This window comes from Oncorhynchus clarkii, chromosome 6 (genome assembly GCF_045791955.1).
Source record: "Oncorhynchus clarkii lewisi isolate Uvic-CL-2024 chromosome 6, UVic_Ocla_1.0, whole genome shotgun sequence".
Lineage (NCBI taxonomy): Eukaryota > Metazoa > Chordata > Actinopteri > Salmoniformes > Salmonidae > Oncorhynchus > Oncorhynchus clarkii.
Genome location: NC_092152.1, coordinates 46686117 through 46709880, shown reverse-complemented (window position 1 = coordinate 46709880; position 23764 = coordinate 46686117). Strand labels below are relative to the sequence as shown.

General features: G+C 43.5%; 1 protein-coding gene across 1 annotated transcript in view; it reads right to left on the bottom strand.

Moving 5' to 3' along the window:
• Nucleotides 1–23764, bottom strand: part of LOC139411224 (Ras protein-specific guanine nucleotide-releasing factor 2b) — a 202004-nt gene that overhangs the window by 98793 nt on the left and 79447 nt on the right. Inside the window, exons 2-4 of the mRNA XM_071157235.1 lie at nt 16831–16937; nt 16225–16372; nt 1624–1713 (exon numbers count right to left, since the gene is read on the bottom strand). Of these exons, the coding sequence (XP_071013336.1) occupies nt 1624–1713; nt 16225–16372; nt 16831–16937 (345 nt within the window). The remainder of the gene's footprint in view (nt 1–1623; nt 1714–16224; nt 16373–16830; nt 16938–23764) is intronic.

The window sequence follows — 23764 nt, the reverse complement described above, 5'->3', positions numbered from 1 at the left end:
TGACTGTGCGGAGCTGGACAGTTGTGGGCTCACACTGAGTCCAACCTTGCACAATATCCGGCCTCACCAGAGTTACTGTGGACCCGGTGTCCACCAGGGCAGAGCAGGGCACCCCCTCCACAGTGACAGGGACATGACAAAAGTCCCCAACACGGGTCCGGCCCACCACAACAACAGGCTTCAGCCGCTTGTTCTTGTATGCTTCTGGGGGAGGTGGAGCCTTGCTTCCCCGTCTGTGCCGGTGGGTTCCTCCTGAAGATGATGGTGGTTGGGAAAGAAAGCCAGGGGTCTGCACTACCCGGTCTATGCGGACCCCGAGCTGTTTCCCTGAGCTCTGGGGGACATGGGGCAATCCCGGCGTAGATGGCCTGGCTGGCTACAACCCCAGCAGACCCTGGGACCAGGGTGCGTGTTTTGTGTCGCCTGTAGCGACACAGCACGAATGAGTTCTGTCATTTCAGCCACCCATGCAGGCTTTTCCGGCTCTGGGCTGCTCTGTCCATAGCGCTTCCTCAGTGCTCCCACTAAAGCACCATAATCATGTCTGTCCTCGGGGCTAATCAATATCAAACTGCAGTGTCCTTTCTTCATCCGACCACCACCTAAAATAAGCTAGCTTCCCAATCCGCCTTACCGGAATACTTCGGGGTCTTAACTGATACGGACGCAGCTGGGAACTGGGCGCCGCCATGTTTGTTTACATCCTAAGCCCCAGATTCCTCGTCCCGCCGCGTCGACGTCACCCCTTTGGTCCGCCCACCAGAATCCGCGCGAAGCACAGTCGACGAGGCACTCATGCCCGCTTTAGCCGCCATCACTCTAACGTCCTCCCTCAAGCGGCCTCTGGGCTCCGAAGCCCTGGCGATCTCTGGCCCTGGCGAAGCCAGATCCCCCGACATCAATGCACACGCACCTCCTTGGCCATAATCGTCCCCTACCTCCATCTTTCGGATTCCCTTGAAGCATTTTCAACCCTGTTCTCACCTACGGTAGCTAGCCACAGAAGTCAGCTAGCTAGCTGGTTAACTTTTATCAACGTTTTTACTACTGACACCAATGTAAAGAAACAGCAGAGAGCAGATCTCTAACCCTCGACCTTCGAGCCCGATGTCCGGTGCGCTATCGACTATGCATGCTCGAACGGCAGGGTTGATTTCCGCGATAATAATAACCCAGGGTCGTTACACTACCACCTCAACTAACCGGTGCCCCCACACATTGACTCTGTACTGGCACCCTCCTGTATAAATTGTTATTTTTTAATTACTTATTCTTATCTTATTCTTATCTGCAATTTTTGGAAACTGCACTGTCGGTTAGGGGCTGTACGTAAGCATTTCACTGTAAGGTTGTATTCGGCGCATGTGACTAATAACATTTGATTTGAAGTTTGACACCCGGTTAGATAAGACCTTCAATGGCCGAAAGGGTGGTCGATTTTGCCAAAGTCTTGAAGAAGTCAGTGGTAATGAGGAGGGTTATGGTGGATGGGATGTCTGATTGCTTGTATAAACAGTCCAGGAATCTAACAATGCGTGGAATACATATACACACACACACACACACACTTAGGCACACCCCCACGTACGCAGATTACACACACACGAGCATGCATGCACATACCTTCTTAATCTTTTTTATGTCTGGGTCTTCATCCTCTTGGTTTACATGGTAAGGCCACATTCTCTCATTGGTTTTGTTCAGGGCAACGATCTGAGAGAGAATGAAAACACAGTAAACACAACTGAAGACTGCACTTCCTGATTAGGCTCCTTTTTTCATCAATGCTCATTAAGAAATGCTAGCGGCCATGACTGAAGGCAAATAATAGTTGTCTTGGGTGTGGTTTGATGTGGGTGTTCATTGGTTATGTCTTTGCCATTCAAGTAGTGAGTACAGTGATGTAAGCTAAGAGAGCTTTGCTATGGAGAGAACAACGTTTTTGAAATTGAGGACTTCTCCCGGTCTGACTGCCTCGCAATCCCCAGATGGTCAGCTAATTCAGTGTTGTGTTTAGCCAAGCAGACAGCAGCTAGCTAGCAGAGCTTGGTGATAGGATAGCCAGCTGCAGCTATCTAGCTGATTTAAATCAGTTATTACAAGATAGCAAGAGCCAGTGTTTGGAATGTGTTTCATAAGACACTCCTTCTACATCACCTTGCTACGAAAGTAGCTTGCAACTTAGTTTCAACATTTCATCACATTCCGGTCTTTAGTCAGCTCAGCTTTCCTACAACACAATATTCTGTAATTGGCTGGTTTTGCCTCGTCGCTCCTTAAGTCCGCCGTTAGATCTTTCTCGGGAGACAAATCCTAGAACTAATATCCTTACAGGTGTAGGCTACATATGAACATTGCACGAACATCGGCCAGCTTGAGTGTACATCCATCAATAATTAATTTTTTTATTTAAAGATTTTCTGCTGTAAATATATTGATTTGCTTATAAAGACAGTATGCCTATACGTTACCTAACAATCAAAAATAAATTGTGTAGAGTACAACGTCAGCTGTCTAACCAGAACTAGAATGGCATTTCTATGGTCTATTTGCAGAAATTGAAGGATTTGGCTGTCTTACACACTGATATGCACAGTTCTATGGTTAAGAATCTGTCTTCAAGTCTCCAGTGAGGTCCATTTCCTCTATGTAATGCATTACAGGTTATGGACATGTGCAGTCAGGTGGCAGAAGGGGTGGAGTGGATATGACAGAGTTTGCCTCATGGGTCCAGCAGGCAGAGTTCAATAACTACAGGCAAATGTGAGATGCAGGAGGATGGCACTCTTCTCATACTGACTATACAGTTCCATGTATATACTGTATAATAAACCTCCTACACAATCCTGTTGAAGCAGTGTTCTGCTAATATAACAATGTGCAAATATTATACTTGCATTTCATCTTTTGTCATTCACAACCGATACAGATACTGTACCTATCAACATTGTGTCTGGTGGCCCTGGACCTACCTTGCCAAACATGTCAGTCATCATACCTTCCTGTATGGTGTGCCATATCTCCCCCCCATTGATAGTACCATTCAAATCAATAATAACAAAAAGACAATAAAAAGTAATAGATGTGTCTTGTATAATTTTAATGCGGAGTACAAGGTATTTCCCAATTCAGACATCAGTATAAAACTGTCTTTCAGTCAGAGGACTCCATGACCAAAGCTTATCACTTGTCCTCCATCTGTAGAAAAACAAAGTAGAGTTGATGAGTGACAAATGGTGGTGTTTTCTTGTCCATATATTCAGTTTATCTGTCTGTAAATGATGTTTATTGTGGCAGCACTAATTCACAGAGTCAAATTCCTGTACATGCAAATGTATTTGGCAAATAAAGCTGATTTAAATATTACTAAACACTTGTGATGTACTATCTTATTAGTAATCACCTTTTGTCCCTTTTGAGGTGTTTGCCAGTGTCAGTAGATCAGCTCCAGGCCCCTCTTGTCACAGATACCGGTCATGAAGGAGCCTGACATACGGATCCGACCCAGCTCCTATCACAGAGACAGAGAGGGAGGGAGAGAGAGAGAGAAAGACTCACCATACAGTCATGGAAAACAACAGTAAATACACAGTTGAACATAGCCAATCAGAGATGAGGATTCACAGCTAATTCAATGCCAGTGGAACAGTTGTTAAAGTACTGTGCGAATTTCACCAGGTTCATATATTAACATGTCATGTTGATTTGTTATTGTGCATGCCTGCATCCTGGTAGTTGGGGAGTGTGTACTTACGTTTTGCCCTGCGTGCTCGTGCTCAAATCATTTTGATGCACTATGAAGAGGTAGGCACGCTTTTTCTGTCGCCTTCAGGAAAGTTTGATTATTTTAAGCACAAAGTCATACACACAGTGTTTTGTTCATGTAATGTAATGTATATAATGTTATATATTTAGAGGTTATTTAGAGGTTACTCATAAGTGGATGGTATTGTTAAGATGTAATTGTATTTTTTAGGATGATATCAACATTCTGAATTCAACATGTGGTTAATAGTTAGCTAAGGTATTAGTAGGCTATTGTATGTGTGAACGATGGCTAGCTCCTCGAATGATCCCAGTCCCTTCTATTGTGCATCTGTTGTAGAAAGAGGCAACGATTCTCAGAACATATGTGCTCTACAAAAGTTGTATTTTCTTTTGGATGCAGATGCAGGATGCAGAGAGTGAATTCTGCTTGATTAAAACTATCTGATCTCCAAAGTCCACGTCTATAGTCTCAATCAACCACATACAACGCAGAGTTACAGCGGTGCAGTACAGCACCGGTTACACCAGCATGTCACTGACTGGTTGGTATTACTCACCCTGGCCCAGGAGTTGTCCATTGTGGCACCATGGATGGGGGGCACCTCCTTACAACATACAAGACACAGGACTGATTACATTATCAATGGTGGTTATGTCCTCCCATTACTCTGAAACGTGACTGGTGTCTGGCCACTGCTTCCTTATCTGTCATCATTATTTTTGCCCTAGAAAATATGAAATATTGTTGTTGCTTAATGGCATCTTTTTGGGGGGTTAGCTGAAGCCCTCAAATGCTAGCTAGCTAATATGGTTGATTATTTAGCAGGGATCTTACAGTAGCTAGCCAGTTTGAGTTGAAACATTATTGAAAGCAATCTGGCAACATGCATCAAACATGCAGTCAGGTTTGCAAGTAACGTTAAGCTAGCAGGGATGAAACCTTCAGGTGCAACGTTAGCTATGCAAATCTTCCTTTCACATTACAGGTTAGGGAGAGGCTATGTATTTAGCTAGTTACATCACAGTATCATAGTGGAACAGCCTGTCAAATAATGGCATGTAGCTAGCTATAAACAAAACTTAGCAACTTACCAACAACACACCAGTCTCAGGTTTTGACGGTTGACAGCCTAAATATAAGATAGTCGGAGGTAATCCAAATCTTGGCAATCTGCCCAAGATTGTTGAACAACTTTATGAAAGCCCATTTTCACTAGGGTAGCTATTTCCCGAGCAAGGGCAAGCACAAACCACACGCCTTGTCTGGGGAAGACGTTCCAGTGGGCGAGTTCATTTTTGAGTTTTAATTTTCTTTCTTGCTTGCCTTTTCCCCACAATGCAGTATTCAAAATCAGTAGTACTATAAAAGTTTTTAAAAAACGACAAAAAAGTCAAGCAGAACAAAACACACGAGAAATAGAAAATAAGAAGTACACAAGAAAGTATGTAAACTATATAAAGGGTCAATGCCAATACCATATTTACAATGTTCAGGGATACTGGAGTGGTAGGGTTAGCTATGTATGGGCATAATGTGACTAGGCATCAGGATATATAATAAACAGAGTAGCAGCAGCAGCGTATATGATGATTGTATGTTAGTGTGTGCGTAGAGTCAGTATGAATGTGTGTGTGTGTAATGTCTGTGTGAGCAAATTATGTGTGTGTTGGAGTGTCAATGTGAGTGTGTGTGTGTGTGTGTGTGCATAAAGTCAGTGCGATAATTCAAATGAAATAGAAGGGTCAATGCACATAGTCCATGAAGCCATTTTGTTAGCTATTTAGCAGTCTTATGGCTTGGGGATAGAAGCTGTTCATGAGCCTGTTGGTGTCAAACTTGTTGCTCCGGTACCGCTTGCTGTGCAGAAGCAGAGAGAATAGTCTTGGGTGGCTGGAGTCTAACAATTTTCCGGGCCTTTGTTTCACACCGCCTGATATAGAGGTCCTGGATGACAAGGAGCCTAGCCCCATTGATGTACTGGGTCATCCACACCACCCTATGTAGAGTCATGCGATCAAGGGCTGTGCAGTTGCCATACCAAGCAGTGATGTAGCCAGTCAAGATGCTCTCAATGGTGCAGGTGTAGAACCTTTTGAGGATTTGAGGGCCTGTGCTAAATATTTCAACCTCCTGAGGGGGAATAGGCTTTGTCGTGTCCTCTTCACGACTGTCTTGGTGTATTTAGACCATTCTAGTTTGTTGTTGATATGGATACCAAGGAACTTGAAGCTCTCAACCTGCTCCACTACAGCCCATCGATGAGAATGGGGGCGTGCTCTGTGCTCCTTTTCCTGTAGTCCACAATTATCTCCTTTTGTTTTGGTTACGTTGAGGGATAGGTTGTTATTCTGGCACCACCCGGCCAGGTCTCTGACCTCCTCCCTATAGGCTGTCTCATCATTGTCGGTGATCAGGCCTAGCACTGTTGTGTCATCGGCAAACTTAATGATGGCGTTGGAGTCGTGCCTGGCCATGCAGCCGTGGGTGAACAGAGAGTACAGGAGGGGACTGAGCACGCACCCCTGGGGAGCTCCAGTGTTGAGGATCAGCGTGGCAGATGTGTTGCTACCTACCCTCACCACCTGGGTCAGGAAGTCCAGGATCCAGTTGCAGAGAGAGGTGTTTAGTCGCAGGTTCCTTAGCTTAGTGATGAGCTTTGAGGGTACTATAGTGTTGAACGCTGAGCCGTAGTCAATGAATAGCATTCTCACATACGTGTTCCTTTTGTCCACGTGGGAAAGGGCAGTGTGGAGTGCAATAGAGATTGCATCATCTGTGGATCTGTTTGTGCGGTATGCAAATTGGAGTGGGTCTAGGGTTTCTGGGATAATGGTGTTGATGTGATCCATTACCAGCCTTTCAAAGCACTTCATGGCTACGAATATGAGTGCTACTGGTCTGTAGTCATTTAGGCAGGTTGCCTTTGTGTTCTTGGGCACAGGGACTATGGTGGTTTGCTTGAAACATGTTGGTATTACAGACTCAATCAGGGACATGTTGAAAATGTCTGTGAAGACACCTGCCAGTTGGTCAGCAGATTCCCGGAGTACACGTCCTGGTAATCCGTCTGGCCCCGCAGCCTTGTGAATGTTGACCTGTTTAAAGGTCTTACTCATGTCGGCTACGGAGAGCGTAATCACACAGTCGTCCGGAACAGCTGATGCTCTCATGCATGCCTCAGTGTTGCTTGCCTCGAAGCGAGCATAGAAGTGATTTTAGCTCATCTGGTAGGCTCGTGTCACTGGGCAGCTCTCGGCTGTGCTTCCCTTTGTAGTCTGTAATAGTTTGCAAATCCTGCCACATCCGACGAGCGTCGGAGCCGGTGTAGTATGATTCAATCTTAGCCCTGAATTGACGCTTTGCCTGTTTGATGGTTCGTCGCAGGACATAGCGGGATTTCTTGTAAGCTTCCGGGTTAGAGTCCCGCACCTTGAAAGCGGCAGCTCTACCCTTTAGCTCAGTGCAAATGTTGCCTGTAATCCATGGTTTCTGGTTGGGGTATGTACGTACAGTCACTGTGGGGACGACGTCCTCAATGCACTTATTGATAAAGCCAGTGACTGATGTGGTGTATTCCTCAATGTCATTGGAAGAATCCCGGAGCATGTTTAGCATCTGCTTCATCTGACCACTTTTTTTATAGACTGAGTCACTGGTGCTTCCTGCTTTAATGTTTGCTTGTAAGCTGGAATCAGGAGGATAGAGTTGTTGTCAGATTACCAAATGGAGGGCGAGGGAGAGCTTTCTACGCATCTCTGTGTGTGGATTACAGGTGATCTAGATTCATTTCCCCCTCTGGTTGCACATTTAACATGTTGATAGAGATTTGGTGGAACTGATTTAAGTTTCCCTGCATTAAAGTCTCCGGCCACTAGGAGTGCCGCCTCTGAGCTGACTGAGTGGGGTCTTAGTGCCAGCATCTGTCTGTGGTGGTAAATAAACAGCCACGAAAAGTATAGCTGAGAACTCTCTAGGCAAGTAGTGTGGCCTGCAATTTATCACAATATACTAGCTAGCTATCCCGCTAGCTGAATATCCATGTCGTCATTCAGCCACTATTCCGTGAAACATAGGATATTACAGTTTTTGATGTCCTGTTGGTCGGATATTCGTGATCGTACATCGTCTAATTTATTGTCCAATGATTGCATGTTGGCGAGTAGTATTGACGGTAACGGCAGCATCCCTACTCGCCTTCTGCGGGTCGTGAAGAGGCATCCGGCTCTTTGTCCTCTGTACTTGCATCGCTTCTTCTTGCGAATAACTGGGATGTCGGCCCTGCCGGGTGTTTGGAGAATATCGTGTGAGTCCTGCTTGTTGTTGAAAAAATCTTTGTCTAATCCGAGGTGAGTGATCGCTGTCCTGATATCCAGAAGCTCTTTTCTGCCAAAAGATATGGTTGCAGAAACATTATGTACAAAATAATGTACAAATATCGCGAAAAAAACACATAATAACACAATTGGTTGGGCGCCCGTAAAACTGCTGCCATTCCTTGCGGCACCATTTTGGCGTGATGTGATGTTGAGGGCCACACAGTCGTGGAGGAACAGGGAGTACAGGAGGGGATTAAGGAGGGGATACACCGCTGTGGGGCCCTCCGTGTTGAGGGTCAATGTGGCGGAGGTGACCCTCACCAACTGAGGTTGGCCTGTCTCAAAGTCCAGCATGCAGTTGCAGAAGGAGGTGTTCAGTTCCAGAGTCCCAAGCTTGGAGGTGACCATGTTGTTGAATACTGAGCTGTAGTCAATGAACAGCATTCTCATGGGTATTCCTCTTATCTAGGTGGGTGAGGGCAGTGTGGAGTGCAATTAAGATTGCGTCATCTATGGATCTGTTGGGGCGGTATGCAAATCGAAGTGGATCTAGGGTGTCTGGGATGATGGTGTTGATATGTGCCATAACCAGCCTTTCAAAGCACTTCATGATTACACATATGAGTGCTACATGGCTGTAGTCAATGGGGCAGATAGCCTTAGAGTTATTGGGAAAAGGAATGATGGTGGTCAGCTTGTGTGGATAAACAAACTGGGACAAGGAGAGGTTGGAAATGACCGTGAATATGCCAGCAAGCCTGTGTAATAGGATTCCACCTTATTCCTATAATTGTCCTTTTGCGTGTTTGATGGATCTGCAGAGGTCGTAATGGGACTACTCGTACTAGTTAGTGTCCTCAACCGTAGCCTCAGGGTTAGCTGCGATAGCCCTGTGTGTGGTAGCCCTGTCCTTTAGCTTAGCACCAACCTCCGTGTTAATCCAGGGCTGTGGAGACATCACTGTGGAGACATCGTCAAAGTATTTCCTAATGAAGCCGGTGACTGAGGTTGTTAGCTTGTCGATGCTATCGGCGGAGTCCCGGAACATATTCCAGTCAGCGCCTGCAAAGCAGTCTTGTAGCATAGCCTCTGATTCGGAGGACCATTTCTCAACGGGTACTTCCTGTTTGAGCTTCTGCTTGTATACAGAAAGCAGTATAGAGTCATGCTCTGATTTGAGAGCTCTGCTCTGATTTGCCGAAGGGGGTATGTGGGAGAGTATGGAATGTTTGCTTGTGGGTAGAGTAATTGTGGGCTAGGACTGTATCTTCCCTAGTGGCGAAAGAGACGTGTTGCTGAAAGTTGGCCATTATGTGTCTTAATGACGTAGAACCATAATCACTAACAACACGGAAAGCAGCCTCCAGGTGCATGGTCTCCAGCTTCTTTATAGCCTTGTATAGTTTGTGAAGTGCCAGCATGTTGTTTTCCTTGTCCTGACGTGGAATATACACTACATGACCAAAAGCATGTGGAGAACTGCTCATCGAATATCTCATTCTAAAATCATGGGCACTAATATGGAGTTTGTCTCCATTTGCCGCTATAACAGCCTCCACGCATCTGGGAAGGCTTTCCACTTGATGTTGGAAAATTGCTGCGGGGATTTGCTTCCTTTCAGCCATAAAAGCATTAGTGAGGTCGATTTGTGCACAGGAGCATTGTCATGCTGAAACAGGAAAGGGCCTTCCCCAAACGTTTGCCACAAAGTTGGAAGCACAGAATCGTCAAAAATGTCATTGTATGCTTTAGCATTAACCTCTTTGATCTCTAGGGGCGCTATTTCATTTTTGGATAAAAAACGTTCCCGTTTTAAGCGCGATATTTTGTCACGAAAAGATGCTCGACTATGCATATTCTTGACAGTTTTTGAAAGAAAACACTCTGAAGTTTCAGAATCTGCAAAGATATTGTCTGTAAGTGCCCCAGAACTCATTCTACAGGCGAAACCAAGATGATGCATCAACCAGGAACGAAGGATATATCATTGAAGAGATATGTGGAAAAACACCTTGAGGATTGATTCTAAACCACGTTTGCCATGTTTCAGTCGATATTATGGAGTTAATTTGGAAAAAAGTTTGCGTTTTGAGGGCTGAATTTTCGTTTTTTTTTTTTTTTTTTTTGGTAGCCAAATGTGATGTACAAAACGGAGCTATTTCTAATACACAAAGAATCTTTTTGGAAAAACGGAGCATCTGCTATCTAACTGAGAGTCTCCTCATTGAAAACATCAGAAGTTCTTCAAAGGTAAGTTATTTTATTTGAAGGCTTTACTTGTTTTTGTGATAGTTGCCTGCTAAATGCTAACGCTAATGCTAACGCTAATGCTAACGCTAATGCTAACGCTAAATGCTACGCTAGCTAGCTACTGTTACACAAATGATTGTTTTCCTATGGTTGTAAAGCATATTTTGAAAATCTGAGATGACAGTGTTGTTAACAAAAGGCTAAGCTTGAGAGCTAGCATATTTATTTCATTTCATTTGCGATTTTCATGAATAGTTAACGTTGCGTTATGGTAATGAGCTTAGGTCTATAAATAGAATCCCGGATCCGGGTTTGGTCGTCGCAACAGGTTAAGATTTCCCTTCACTGGAACTAAGGGGCCTAGCCCGAACCATGAAAAACAGCCCTAGACCATTATTCTTCCTCGACAAAACTTTACAGTTGGCACTATGCATTTTTTAGCAGGTAGCGTTTTCCTGGCATCAGCCAAACACAGATTTGTCCATCGGACTGCCAGATAGTGAAGCTTGATTCACTGTGAATGGTGATCTTAGGCTTGTGTGCAGCTGCTTGGCCATGTAAATCAATTTCATGAAGCTCCCAATGAACAGTTCTTGTGCTGACGTTGCTTCCAGAAGCAGTTTGGAACTTCGTAGTGAGTGTTGCAACCAGGGACCTACAATTGCTACACACTACACCCTTCAGCATTCAGCAGTCCTGTTCTGTGAGCTTGTATGGCCTACCACTTTGCGGCTGAGCTGTTGTTGCTCCTAGATGTTTCCACTTCACAATAAGAGCACTTCCAGTTGGCAGCTCTAGCAGGGCAGAAATGTAACTAACTGGCTTGTAGGAAAGGTGGCATCCTATGACAGTGCCACGTTGAAAGTCACTGAGCTCTTAAGTAAGAGCCCTAATCTCACCCTAATCTCACCAGGGCTCCCCCTCTCCTCCCTGTTTTTGATAGGGTTAAAACATTAAGTTTAGGCATTCATTACAAATGGTTAAGGTAATTGTGTCTACTGCTGGGACTGAACACACACCCTTCAGATCTGGCATCATGGGATTACACCAATCCACCACCATTTAGCAAAACCCGAGCCCCTAGGTGCGGGTTTTGAAGACATTTCCCAACGTCCTCAGGACATGGACAGGCGTCCAATTTCGAAGTCAGTCTTGAGCAATCTGGCTGGCCTATAGTGCACTATATAGAGCCTAGGGTGCCATTTGGGATTCAGTTAAAATAGTAATAGTAGGATAGAACCGCTACAGGAGAAGGGCTCATACACCAGTGATCATTAGCAGAGTCTTATACTGAGACTATTAATTGGCATATTGAAACATATCTGAACGTTTTCCCAATGTTTAAACAGCAAAGAAAACAACTGGAATCTGATCTTTTGAGTTTTGATTTATACCATATATGTACATGGTTCTCAATTCTGATACAATTCCAATTCTCCATTATGCAATCTTTTTTGTTGTTGCATGTAACCTGCCATTACCACAACAACCACCACAAAATTTTAAGGAACAGTGATAGGATGTCTGCATGCTATTTCAGAGGCTACATCAGTGTGAATGCACAAATATGATATGGGTTACATGTAAAACTGAGCGTGGACAGTCAGACAAAAAGATTGGATATGAGCAAAAAATCTGAATTAGGCTCATAGGATGACTGTGTAAACACAGCATATAGAGTTTTGATTTGAAATGCTGGGGCTTGTGGTTGAGGAGAAGTCCAAATTTAAAGGCAGGAGATGGCAGAGGTGCGCTAATAATAGGAGGCCTGTACTATTCTACTCTAATCTACTGATGAGTGGTGAGCTTTCAGGCACTAGCGGCTGCAGGGGGATTCACCCAAGCGGATGCTACTTGTTGGCAATGAAGGAGTAGCTAGCGGTCATTCTACCTACAAAGTCAAGTGGCTATGCTACGGGATGGATGTGGATGGCTGTGAGGACGTCGTCGACGGCAAGGTGCGCACCTGAATTGCTACGGAACTGCCTTCTGACCAACTATTCCCCCCTGGCTGTGACCGTCATGATGCTCCATCCCTGTGACCGTGATTCTGCCTCCCACCACTCGATGCAACCAAAAGAAGCTGCTTCAGCTCCCATGCCGACTTCCTGACATTGCTTCAGTAACCTTAACCATTCTGGCTTTGTTTAATTGTATGTTCTTTACTTTTGTGTGTATTGTATTCATATTTTGTATGCTCATGGATTTCAGTTTGTATTGTTTGCTTTACTATATAAAAACTTGAGTGTAATAAATCTTGAACTTGAAATAGTGTAAATAGCTCGGATTATGGCTATAATAGTCACATTAAATGGCAATCCATCGATATACAATTCTCTGGAATGTGGCGCTATTTCAGGTGTGTGCAAAGCGTGTGTGTGTGTGTCAGGATGTGGGCGTTTCCACGTTAGATAAGCATCAGATTTCCTCTTCACGGACAATCTCCTGCCACGCACACACACGCACGCACGCACGCACGCACACACGCACACACGCACACACACACACACACACACACACGTAACTGTGGGTTATCTGCCTGTGACTGCCTAAGCAAATCATGGTTTAGCTCAGCGATACAGCAGCAGTATCCCACAGGACTCTCACAAAGCTCTACCTCACTCTACCTCACTGTGACTGGGGGAAATAATTTCATTAAATGTTTAATTTATTACATTTATTTGACAGGGACAATGCACATCAATTAGCATTTCTGTAAATGTGGCAGATTTTCCAGCTAGCTATTTTTCAATTGTAGTCCCTGGGCAGGTATATAAAAGCACTTAAAATGGCATCATAAAAATGGTACATTTGTTTAAACATTGTGCATACATGTCTGATTGCCCTTCAGCCACACTTTAAACCAATGGCAAAGGGTTGATAGGTTGCACAGCTCCATAATATCAGTGGTCGATGTGTTCCAGACGTGAGGCTCTGCTTTTTCTTTACATGCTAACCTAACATGGTGTCAAGGTCGTCGGAATAATTATTGGACCAAGCTGCAGCGCGATATGGTTTCCACATATTATTTATTAGAAACTCACAAAACAACAAAAGAAAAAACGAAACAAACAACGAACCGTAACAAAGAGGTGTAACATACACTCAAAACAATATCCCATAAAACACAGGTGGAAAAAATGCTACTTAAATATGATCCCCAATTAGAGACAACGATAGCCAGCTGCCTCTAATTGGGAATCATACCAAACACCCACATAGAAAAACTAAACTAGAACCTTACATAAATAATAACTAGAAAACCCCCCAGTCACGCCCTAACCTACTATACCATAGAAAAACAAAGGCTCTATGGTCAGGGCGTGACACATGGCTGATAGAAATCAGTCAATCAGCATTAATATGCAACATAAAAACCATGCAGTCAGCCAAAGAAAGTTGGACCAGTCTCAAAAAGCATGGATTCGGTTTTGTGACTGCCTTTTAGCTGTTCACAAGCATGACATGAAGCATGTAAACATAGACATGCAATACCATGCTTAGCAGAGGTCATGATGGGGTGTTCCTCTCGTGGACCTGTCCTGTGAGCTTTATAACCAGCCAATGCTGTTTGAATGTTGCCTTCTATCAAAGTCAGTACATGTATTGTACACACAGGCAGTGTTATAAGGAAAGCTATAAGCATTTGTAACAGCTGTTAATATTAAAACTAGAGGTCGACAGATTAACCGGAATGGCCGATTAATTAGGGCCGATTTCAAGTTTTCATAATCGGTAGTCAGCATTTTTCGACACCGATTACGGCCGATTACAATGCACTCCATGAGTAGACTGTGTGGCAAGCTGACTACCTGTTACGTGAGTGCAGCAAGGAGCCAAGTTAAGTTGCTAGCTAGCATTAAACTTATCTTATAAAAAACAATCAATTTTAACATAATCCCTAGTTAACTACACATGGTTGATGATATTACTAGTTTATCTAGCTTGTCCTGCGTTGCATATAATCAATGCGGTGCCTGTTAATTTATCATCGAATCACAGCCTACTTCGTCAAACGGGTGATGATTTTCGCATTCGCGAAAAAAGCACTGTCGTTGCACCAATGTCTTCCTAACCATCAACATCAATGCCTTTCTTAAAATCAATATACAAGTATATATTTTAATCCTGCATGTTTAGTTAATATTGCCTGCTAACATACATTTATTTTACCTCTGGAAATTGTGTCACTTCTCTTGCGTTCTGTGCAAGCAGAGTCAGAGTATATGCAGCAGTTTGGTCTGCCTGACTCGTTGCAAACTGTGTAAAGACCATTTCTTCCTAACAAAGACCGTAATTAATTTGCCAGAATTGTACATAATTATGACATAACATTGAAGGTTGTGCTATGTAACAGCAATATTTAGACTTAGGGATGCCAACCTTTAGATAGGTTACGGTTCTGTATTTCACTGAAAGAATAAACGTTTTGTTTTCGAAATGGTGGTTTCCCGATTTGACCATATTAATGACCCAAGGTTCGTATTTCTGTGTGTTATTATAAGTCTATGATTTGATATTTGATAGAGCAGTCTGACTCATAAGCATTCATTCTAACAGCACTTTCCTGCATTTGCCAGCAGCTCGTCGCTGTGCTTCAAGCATTGCGCTGTTTATGACTTCAAGCCTATCAATTCCAGAGATTAGGCTGGCAATACTATAGTGTCTATAAGAACATCCAATAGTCAAAGGAAATACAAATGGCATAGAGAGAAATAGTCCTATAATTCCTATAATAACTACAACCTAAAACTTCTTACCTGGGAATATTGAAGACTCATGTTAAAAGGAACCACCAGCTTTCATATGTTCTCATGTTCTGAGCAAGGAACTTAAAAATTATCTTTTTTACATGGCAAATATTGGACTTTTACTTTCTTCTTCAACACTTTGATTTTGCATTATTTTAACCAAATTATTTATTTGAGACTAAATTGATTTTATTTATGTATTATATTAAGTTAAAATAAAAGTGTTCATTCAGTATTGTTGTAATTGTCATTATTACAAATATCTATACAAAAATCGTCCGATTAATCGGTATCAGCTTTTTTGGTCCTCCAATAATCATAATCGGTCGACCTAATTTAAAACTTGCGTTAGGTTGGACCCTGTAGATTCATGATTACCAAACATTAGACTCAGTAAAACGCTCAGTGGGTACTCAACATCCAGTTTCTCAAATGAAATCACTGCACAATGTTGGACTCAGACACGCGCACGCACACACACGCACACTGTAGTTTTAATTTCCTTCTACCAACTGTCTGACATCGATCTCATCCATCCAGGTCTCACTGACTGTTTACTCCAGGAACAATTAGGACTGTTCATCTAATTATCACTAGCCAACACATTGTCACTGTGTGTGTGTGTGTGTGTGTGTGTGTGTGTGTGTGTGTGTGTGTGTGTGCTGCATTATTAACGCTGCATTTATCACCCCCAAATGAACCGCTAAGGACCTTTCCCTCAGCTTAGCGAGAAGTTAACTCTACACAAACGTGTATGTTCCTCTTTGCATCACTCATTGACTGGCGCTGGCTGGAGACTGATCACAGTGTGTATGTGTTTGCAACTTGTCAGAGCAGAAATGTCAATAAAGCGAATTCATATGCCGTCACCAAGGAGATGAGAGGTGGTGGTCTAAAATCAAGGCTGAGAGAGACAGCTCGACAATGACAGAGGGGGAGGAGAGAAAGATGAATAATGAAAGATGGAGAGAAAGAGAGATGGAGTTGGAGAAGAAAGAGGACAGAGCTAAAGATGAAGAGAGGGCAGAGAAGGAAAGATACATATACAAAACAATACAGAAAGAGAGAAGAGATAGAGACAGAGAAAGAGGAACAGACAGAGGTAGTGTGTTTTGAGTGCCAGTGTGCTTGCAAGCACCTCTCCTTTGAGCCTCTCTATCTCTGTATCCTGATCCTCCAATTGAGTACGTAGTTGGTTGGCTGCCACCTTCTCTGTCTCCACAATCTGGACCAGGTGGATGTACTTTTGCATCAAGACCTCACGCTCGATGATGATGTCAGAGTAGCTGAGGAGACAGACACACAGGGATGATGTCACCGAGGGACCCCGGAGGACAGAAATACTCAATCCCGAATAGACCCTGCCCCCAAACCACTATCTGACAAGACTGGAAAGGTATAATAAACAATGTTTTGTGGCTCTATACACAGTCGCAATGAGGGAGAGAGAAGAGAGAAGAGAGGGAGAGAAATGAGACAAACAGTGGAAGGAGGCCTGATAGAGAGAGGATGAGAGAGAGGAGTAAGAAGAAGGTTGAGTGGGAGAGAAGGCACCTGGGTTCGGAGAGATAAGCGGGGGGGGGGGGGGGTTAAGAATAAGAGATGTAGAACAGGCAAGTCCCATGGCTATGTACAGGTATACCCACTGGGCTCTGGCCTGGTTGTTATGCAGACACAGCAACACACAACCATCCCTTCCCCTTCTCTCAGGAGGGTCTCTGTCTCTCTCGAACACACACAGTACCTGGCCTGTTGGATGGCCTCCACCCATTCATCACATTCATTCTCCTCCTCAGTCCGTAGCTCCAGAGGCTTCTGTCCATCATGGCCAAACACGATCAGGAAGTAGTGCTGCAAGAAGAGAGAGAGAGTGAGTGAGAAAGAGTGGGAAAGAGAGAGGGGTACTGTAGGTGCCAACACACCTCAACATTCCTGAACAGGCTAAACATATAGAAGGAAAGGAAACAAGTCAATGACATACATATGTACGGACGCGCTGGCACAAGCCCCCCCCCCCCCCCCCACACACATACACACACACCAAACAGGCTTGGGCTCAGCAACAGTAGAGCCAGGGGTCTAAAGAGTAACCATCAGCTTTGGCCTCACACGTCAAATACACACACACACTTGCGCACGCTCACGCATATGGTTTGTCTGTACACAAACAAACACCCAGAAAGATTGTGTGTATGCAAGTGTGTCCTCCTGACACAAACAGGCTGTAACAGGGACAGGCATGAACAGAGCCAAAGGACATGGTGACATGGAGCCTGCATCCAAAACAGCACCCTAATTCCCTTTATAGTGCACTATTTTTGACCAGTGCCCTATCAATGAAGAGAGTCTGCTGGCTGAGAAAACGATATATTACACTTACGTAGCCTATGATCATCAATATCAGCCAGCCTGCTCTTTTCTTCCACACTTTCTCTCACTCCCACTTCCCTCTCCCTCCCATTATCCTTGCTGAATTTCCCTGCCTTCTTAGCCTGGACGCAAACCCTAAAACCAGTAAGAATTCCGGCTCTCACAGACCTGTTCGTTTTTCTTTAAGAAGCCCTCCTGTTCTCCACTCATTACCTGTATTAACTGCACCTGTTTGAACTTGTTACCTGTATAAAAGACACCTGTCCACACAATCAAACAGACTCCAACCTCTCCACAATGGCCAAGACCAGAGAGCTGTGTAAGGCCATCAGGGATAAAATTGTAGACCTGCACAAGGCTGAGATGGGCTACAGGACAATAGGCAAGCAGCTTGGTGAGAAGGCAACAACTGTTGGCGCAATTATTAGAAAATGGAAGAAGTTCAAGATGACGGTCAATCACCCTCGGTCTGGGGCTCCATGCAAGATCTCACCTCGTGAGGCATCAATGATCATGTGGAAGGTGAGGGATCCGCCCAGAACTACACGGCAGGACCTGAAGAAGGCTGGGACCACAGTCTCAAAGAAAACCATTAGTAACACATTACGCCGTCATGGATTAAAATCCTGCAGCGCACGCAAGGTCCCCCTGCTCAAAGCCAGCGCATGTCCAGGCCCGTTTGAAGTTTGCCAATGACCATCTGGATGATCCAGAGGAGGAATGGGAGAATGTCATGTCGTCTGATGAGACAAAAATAGAGCTTTTTGGTCTAAATTCCACTCGCCGTGTTTGGAGGAAGAAGAAGGATGAGTACAACCCCAAGAACACCATCCCAACCGTGAAGCATGGAGGTGGAAACATCATTCTTTGGGGATGCTTTTCTGCAAAGGGGACAGGACGACTGTATTGAGGGGAGGATGGATGGGGCCATGTATCGCGAGATCTTGGCCAACAACCTCCTTCCCTCAGTAAGAGCATTGAAGATGGGTCGTGGCTGGATCTTCCAGCATGACAACAACTCAAAACACACAACCAGGGCAACTAAGGAGTGGCTCCGTAAGAAGCATCTCAAGGTCCTGGAGTGGCCTAGCCAGTCTCCAGACCTGAACCCAATAGAACATCTTTGGAGGGAACTGAAAGTCCGTATTGCCCAGCGACAGCCCCGAAACCTGAAGGATCTGGATAAGGTCTATATGGAGGAGTGGGCCAAAATCCCTGCTGCAGCGTGTACAAACCTGGTCAAGAACTACAGGAAACGTAGGATCTCTGTAATTGCAAACAAAGGTTTTTGTACCAAATATTAAGTTCTGCTTTTCTAAAGTATCAAATACTTATGTCATGCAATAAAATGCAAATTAATTACTTAAAAATTATACAATGTGATTTTCTGGATTTTTGTTTTAGATTCCATCCCTCAGAGCTGAAGTGTACCGATGATAAAAATGACAGACCTCTACATGCTTTGTAAGTAGGAAAACCTGCAAAATCGGCAGTGTATCAAATACTTGTTCTCCCCACTGTATACATTGTCTACTGGTATCATTTTAAATTGAGAACATATAGCTCAACATGTAAACAATGTGTGAGTATAGCTATTCTCTGCTTCAGATGACAGATGCCCATAAGGCCAGTAATGCCATCATACTGTAGGCCTATACCATATGATAAGAGCTGATATACTGAGAGAGAGTGACATTAAAATTAAACAGATTGGAGATCTTACAACTAGACAAAAAGGAAATGTTCATTTGAGAATACAACACAGAGACATTAAAGACAAAACCCATTCCCCTCTTTATTGCATGATTGTGATATGTGCTTAATCAACATTGACACAAAAAAAAATTCAACTTTAAAAACTTCACTTCAAAGAATCAACTTCATCACTTCAAAATGTAAAAAATAAGCTAACTTGTATGTAAAGATTAGACATCTTAGTCTAAACCACAATACATAATTGAGTAGTACAAGTAAGCTATTATTACCAAAGCATAATTTCAGATTAACTGTATTTTATTTTTGTGTGCAACATTGGCTAACATAGGTAAGCCTAAAATTAGACTGCACTGAATAAATATTTTGTGGCATTATATCTCTGTCTTCAAAGTTCCCCCTCTAGGGACTGGAACTGGAGAATCCTTTCATAATGTCCTCCCACAAAGTTACCTGCCCTCTCCAGTAGCCTACACTTTCCCTTTACAGACAGCTGGAGCTGCAATTTCACCCTCTTCCATGGCTGTTATCTGCAAATGCATTTGGAGACTGTTTTTAATTTAGAAGGGTTACATTAAGATAGCTAGCTAATAGGAAGTTAGCTAGGTGATGACATTTAAACTGAATAAAAAGAAGAAACTATACTATGAAACAAAGATAAATGATAAAGAATGATAGCAAAATGGATCCATAATAAATACAAATAGCAGATGATATTGCCACTCCTATTGCTTCAATCTAAGCCTACTAGAAAGTGCGTGCCCTCAGGCTACCCAGGAATAGTAAAGCCCCCTTTATTAGCTAAAATTAATCAAATCAAATGTTATGTCACATGCGCTGAATACAACAGGTGTAGGCCATACAGTAAAATGCTTACTTACAAGCCCTAACCAACAATGCAGCTAAAAAAAATAAAAAAAATAAGAATAAGAAAAAAAAGTAACAAATATTTGAAGAGCAGCAGTAAGATAACAATTGCGAGGCTTTAAACAGGGGGTGCAGGTTCAGAGTCAATGTGCGTGGGCACCAGTCAAGGTAATTGAGGTAACATGTACATGTAGGTAGAGTTATTAAAGTGACTATGCAAAGATAATAACAGAGAGTAACAGCAATGTAAAATATGCACATAGTCTGGGTAGCAATTTGATTAGATGTTCAGGAGTCTTATGGCTTGGGGGTAGACGACCTAGATTTGGAGCTCCGGTACCACTTGCCATTCGGTAGCAGAAAGAACAGTCTATGACTAGGGTGGCTGGAATGTTTGACAATTTTTAGGGCATTCCTCTGACACTGCCTGGTACAGAGGTCCTGGATGGCAGGAAGCTTCGCCCCAGTGATGTACTGGGCCGTATGCACTACCCTCTGAAGTGCCTTGCGGTCGGAGGGAAGTGCGTACGGTCGGTGGCCGAGCAGTTGCCATACTAGGCAGTGATGCTCTCAATGGTGCATCTGTAGAACGTTTTGAGGATCTGAGGAACCATGACAAATCTTTTCAGTCTCCTGAGGGGGAATAGGTTTTGTTGTGCCCTCTTCACAACTGTCTTGGTGTACTTGTACCATGTTAGTTTGTTGGTGATTTGGACACCAAGGAACTTGAAGCTCTCAACCTGCACCACAATAGCCCTGTCGAAGAAAATGGGGGCGTGCTCGGTCCTCCTTTTCCTGTAGTCCACAATCATCTCCTTTGTCTTGATCACGTTGAGGGAGAGGTTGTTGTGCTGGCACCACACGGCCAGGTCTCTGACCTCCTCCCTATAAGCTGTCTTGTCGTTGTCGGTGATCAAGCCTACCACTGTTGTGTCATTGGCAAACTTAATGATGGTTTTGGAGTCATGCCTGGCCGTGCAGTCATGAGTGAACAGGGAATACAGGAGGGGACTGAGCACACACCCCTGAGGGGACACCGTGTTGAGGATCAGCATGGCGGATGTGTTGTTACCGACCCTTACCACCTGGTGGCGGCCCGTCAGGAAGTACAGGATCCAGTTGCAGAGGGAGGTGTTCAGTCCCAGGGTCCTTAGCTTAATGATGAGCTTTGAGGGCAGGGTGGTGTTGAACACTGAGCTGTAGTCAATGAATAGCATTCTCACCCAGTTGGTCAGAGCATGCTCGGAGTACACGTCCTGGTACTCCGTCTGGCCCTGCGGCCTTGTGAATATTCACCTGTTTAAAGGTCTTACTCACATTGGCTGTGTAGAGCATGATCACACAGCTGTCCAGAACAGCTGATGCTCTCATGCATGTTTCAGTGTTACTTGCCTAGAAGCGAGCATAGAAGTAATTTAGCTCGTCTGGTAGTCGATTCAGCCTGTTACCAACCCATAATGAACTTTTTGAGATTTTTTTGTTGTTGTTGACCAGATACAATTCTATTTTACAGTAAACAAATTGACAACAGACTTTCAGCATGTTTATAGGGAAGCATATTCAACAAGCACTTACACAAATGACTGATTGGCTGAGAGAAATTGATGATAAACAGATTGTGGGGGGCTATTTTGTTGGACTTCATTTAACAGTATCAATCATAGTCTGCTGCTGGAAAAACATATTGTATATGTAATGGCTTTACACCACCTACTATATTGTGGATACAAAGTTACCTGTCTAACAGAACCCAGAGGGTGTACTTTAATGCAAGCCTCTCCAGGCAGAATCACAAATTCCCCGGGGCAGCTGTATAGGCCCCTTCATTTTTTCATTTCTAACACCAAAATGCCACTGGCTTTATGTATGCAGATGACTCAACACTATACACATCAACAACTACAGCAACTGAAATGACTGAAACAATTAACGAAGAGCTGCATTTAGTTTCAGAATGGGTGGCAAGGAATAAGTTCAAAACCTAAAAGCATTGTATTTGGGACAAATCATTCACTAAACCATAAACCTCAACTAAATCTTGTAATGGATAATGTGGAAATTGAGCAAGTTGTGATCACTAAACTGTTTGGAGTAACCCTGGATTGTAAACTGTCATGGTCAAAATATGTTAATACAACAGTAGCTAAGGTAGGGAGAACTCAGTCCATAATAAAGCACTGCTCTGTCTTCTTAACAACACTATCAACAAGGCAGGCCAGTTTTGCCGCACCTGGACTGCTGTTCAGTCGTGTGGTCAGGTGCCACAAAGAGGAACTTAGGAAAATGTCAATTCAATGTACACAGAGAGCTAACATTATGCACGTCAATCTCTCGTGGCTCAAAGTGGAGGTGAAACTGATTTCATCACTACTTGTTTTTGTAAGAAGTGTTGACAAGCTGAATGCACCCATGCACCTCAGACACCCATGCACCTAGGATACCCATGCACCTAGGACACCCATGCATACCCCATAAGACATGCCGCCAGAGGTCTCTTTACAATCCCCAAGTTCAGAACAGACTACGGTACTACATAAAGCCATGACTACATGGAACTCTATTCCACATCAAGTAACTGACGCCAGCAGTAAAATTGGATTTAAAAAACAAATAATCTGTGAATGTATTGTAATGTTTTTAAAATGGTATAAACTGACTTAATTTAGCTGGACCCCAGTTAGAGTAGCTGCTGCCTTGGCAGGAACTAATGGGGATCGATCCATAATAAATCCAAATCCAAATACACAAACACTAGCTAGCACACGTAATCTACACACACGTACATTGTAATATTGTTATATGGTGGAATTATACATTTTGTATTGTAGATACAGTGCCTTGCGAAAGTATTCGGCCCCCTTGAACTTTGCGACCTTTTGCCACATTTCAGGCTTCAAACATAAAGATATAAAACTGTATTTTTTTGTGAAGAATCAACAACAAGTGGGACTCAATCATGAAGTGGAACGACATTTATTGGATATTTCAAACTTTTTTAACAAATCAAAAACTGAAAAATTGGGCGTGCAAAATTATTCAGCCCCCTTAAGTTAATACTTTGTAGCGCCACCTTTTGCTGCGATTACAGCTGTAAGTCGCTTGGGGTATGTCTCTATCAGTTTTGCACATCTAGAGACTGACATTTTTTCCCATTCCTCCTTGCAAAACAGCTCGAGCTCAGTGAGGTTGGATGGAGAGCATTTGTGAACAGCAGTTTTCAGTTTTTTCCACAGATTCTCGATTGGATTCAGGTCTGGACTTTGACTTGGCCATTCTAACACCTGGATATGTTTATTTTTGAACCATTCCATTGTAGATTTTGCTTTATGTTTTGGATCATTGTCTTGTTGGAAGACAAATCTCCTTCCCAGTCTCATGTCTTTTGCAGACTCCATCAGGTTTTCTTCCAGAATGGTCCTGTATTTGGCTCCATCCATCTTCCCATCAATTTTAACCATCTTCCCTGTCCCTGCTGAAGAAAAGCAGGCCCAAACCATGATGCTGCCACCACCATGTTTGACAGTGGGGATGGTGTGTTCAGGGTGATGAGCTGTGTTGCTTTTACGCCAAACATAACGTTTTTGTTGCCAAAAAGTTCAATTTTGGTTTCATCTGACCAGAGCACCTTCTTCCACATGTTTGGTGTGTCTCCCAGGTGGCTTGTGGCAAACTTTAAACGACACTTTTTATGGATATCTTTAAGAAATGGCTTTCTTCTTGCCACTCTT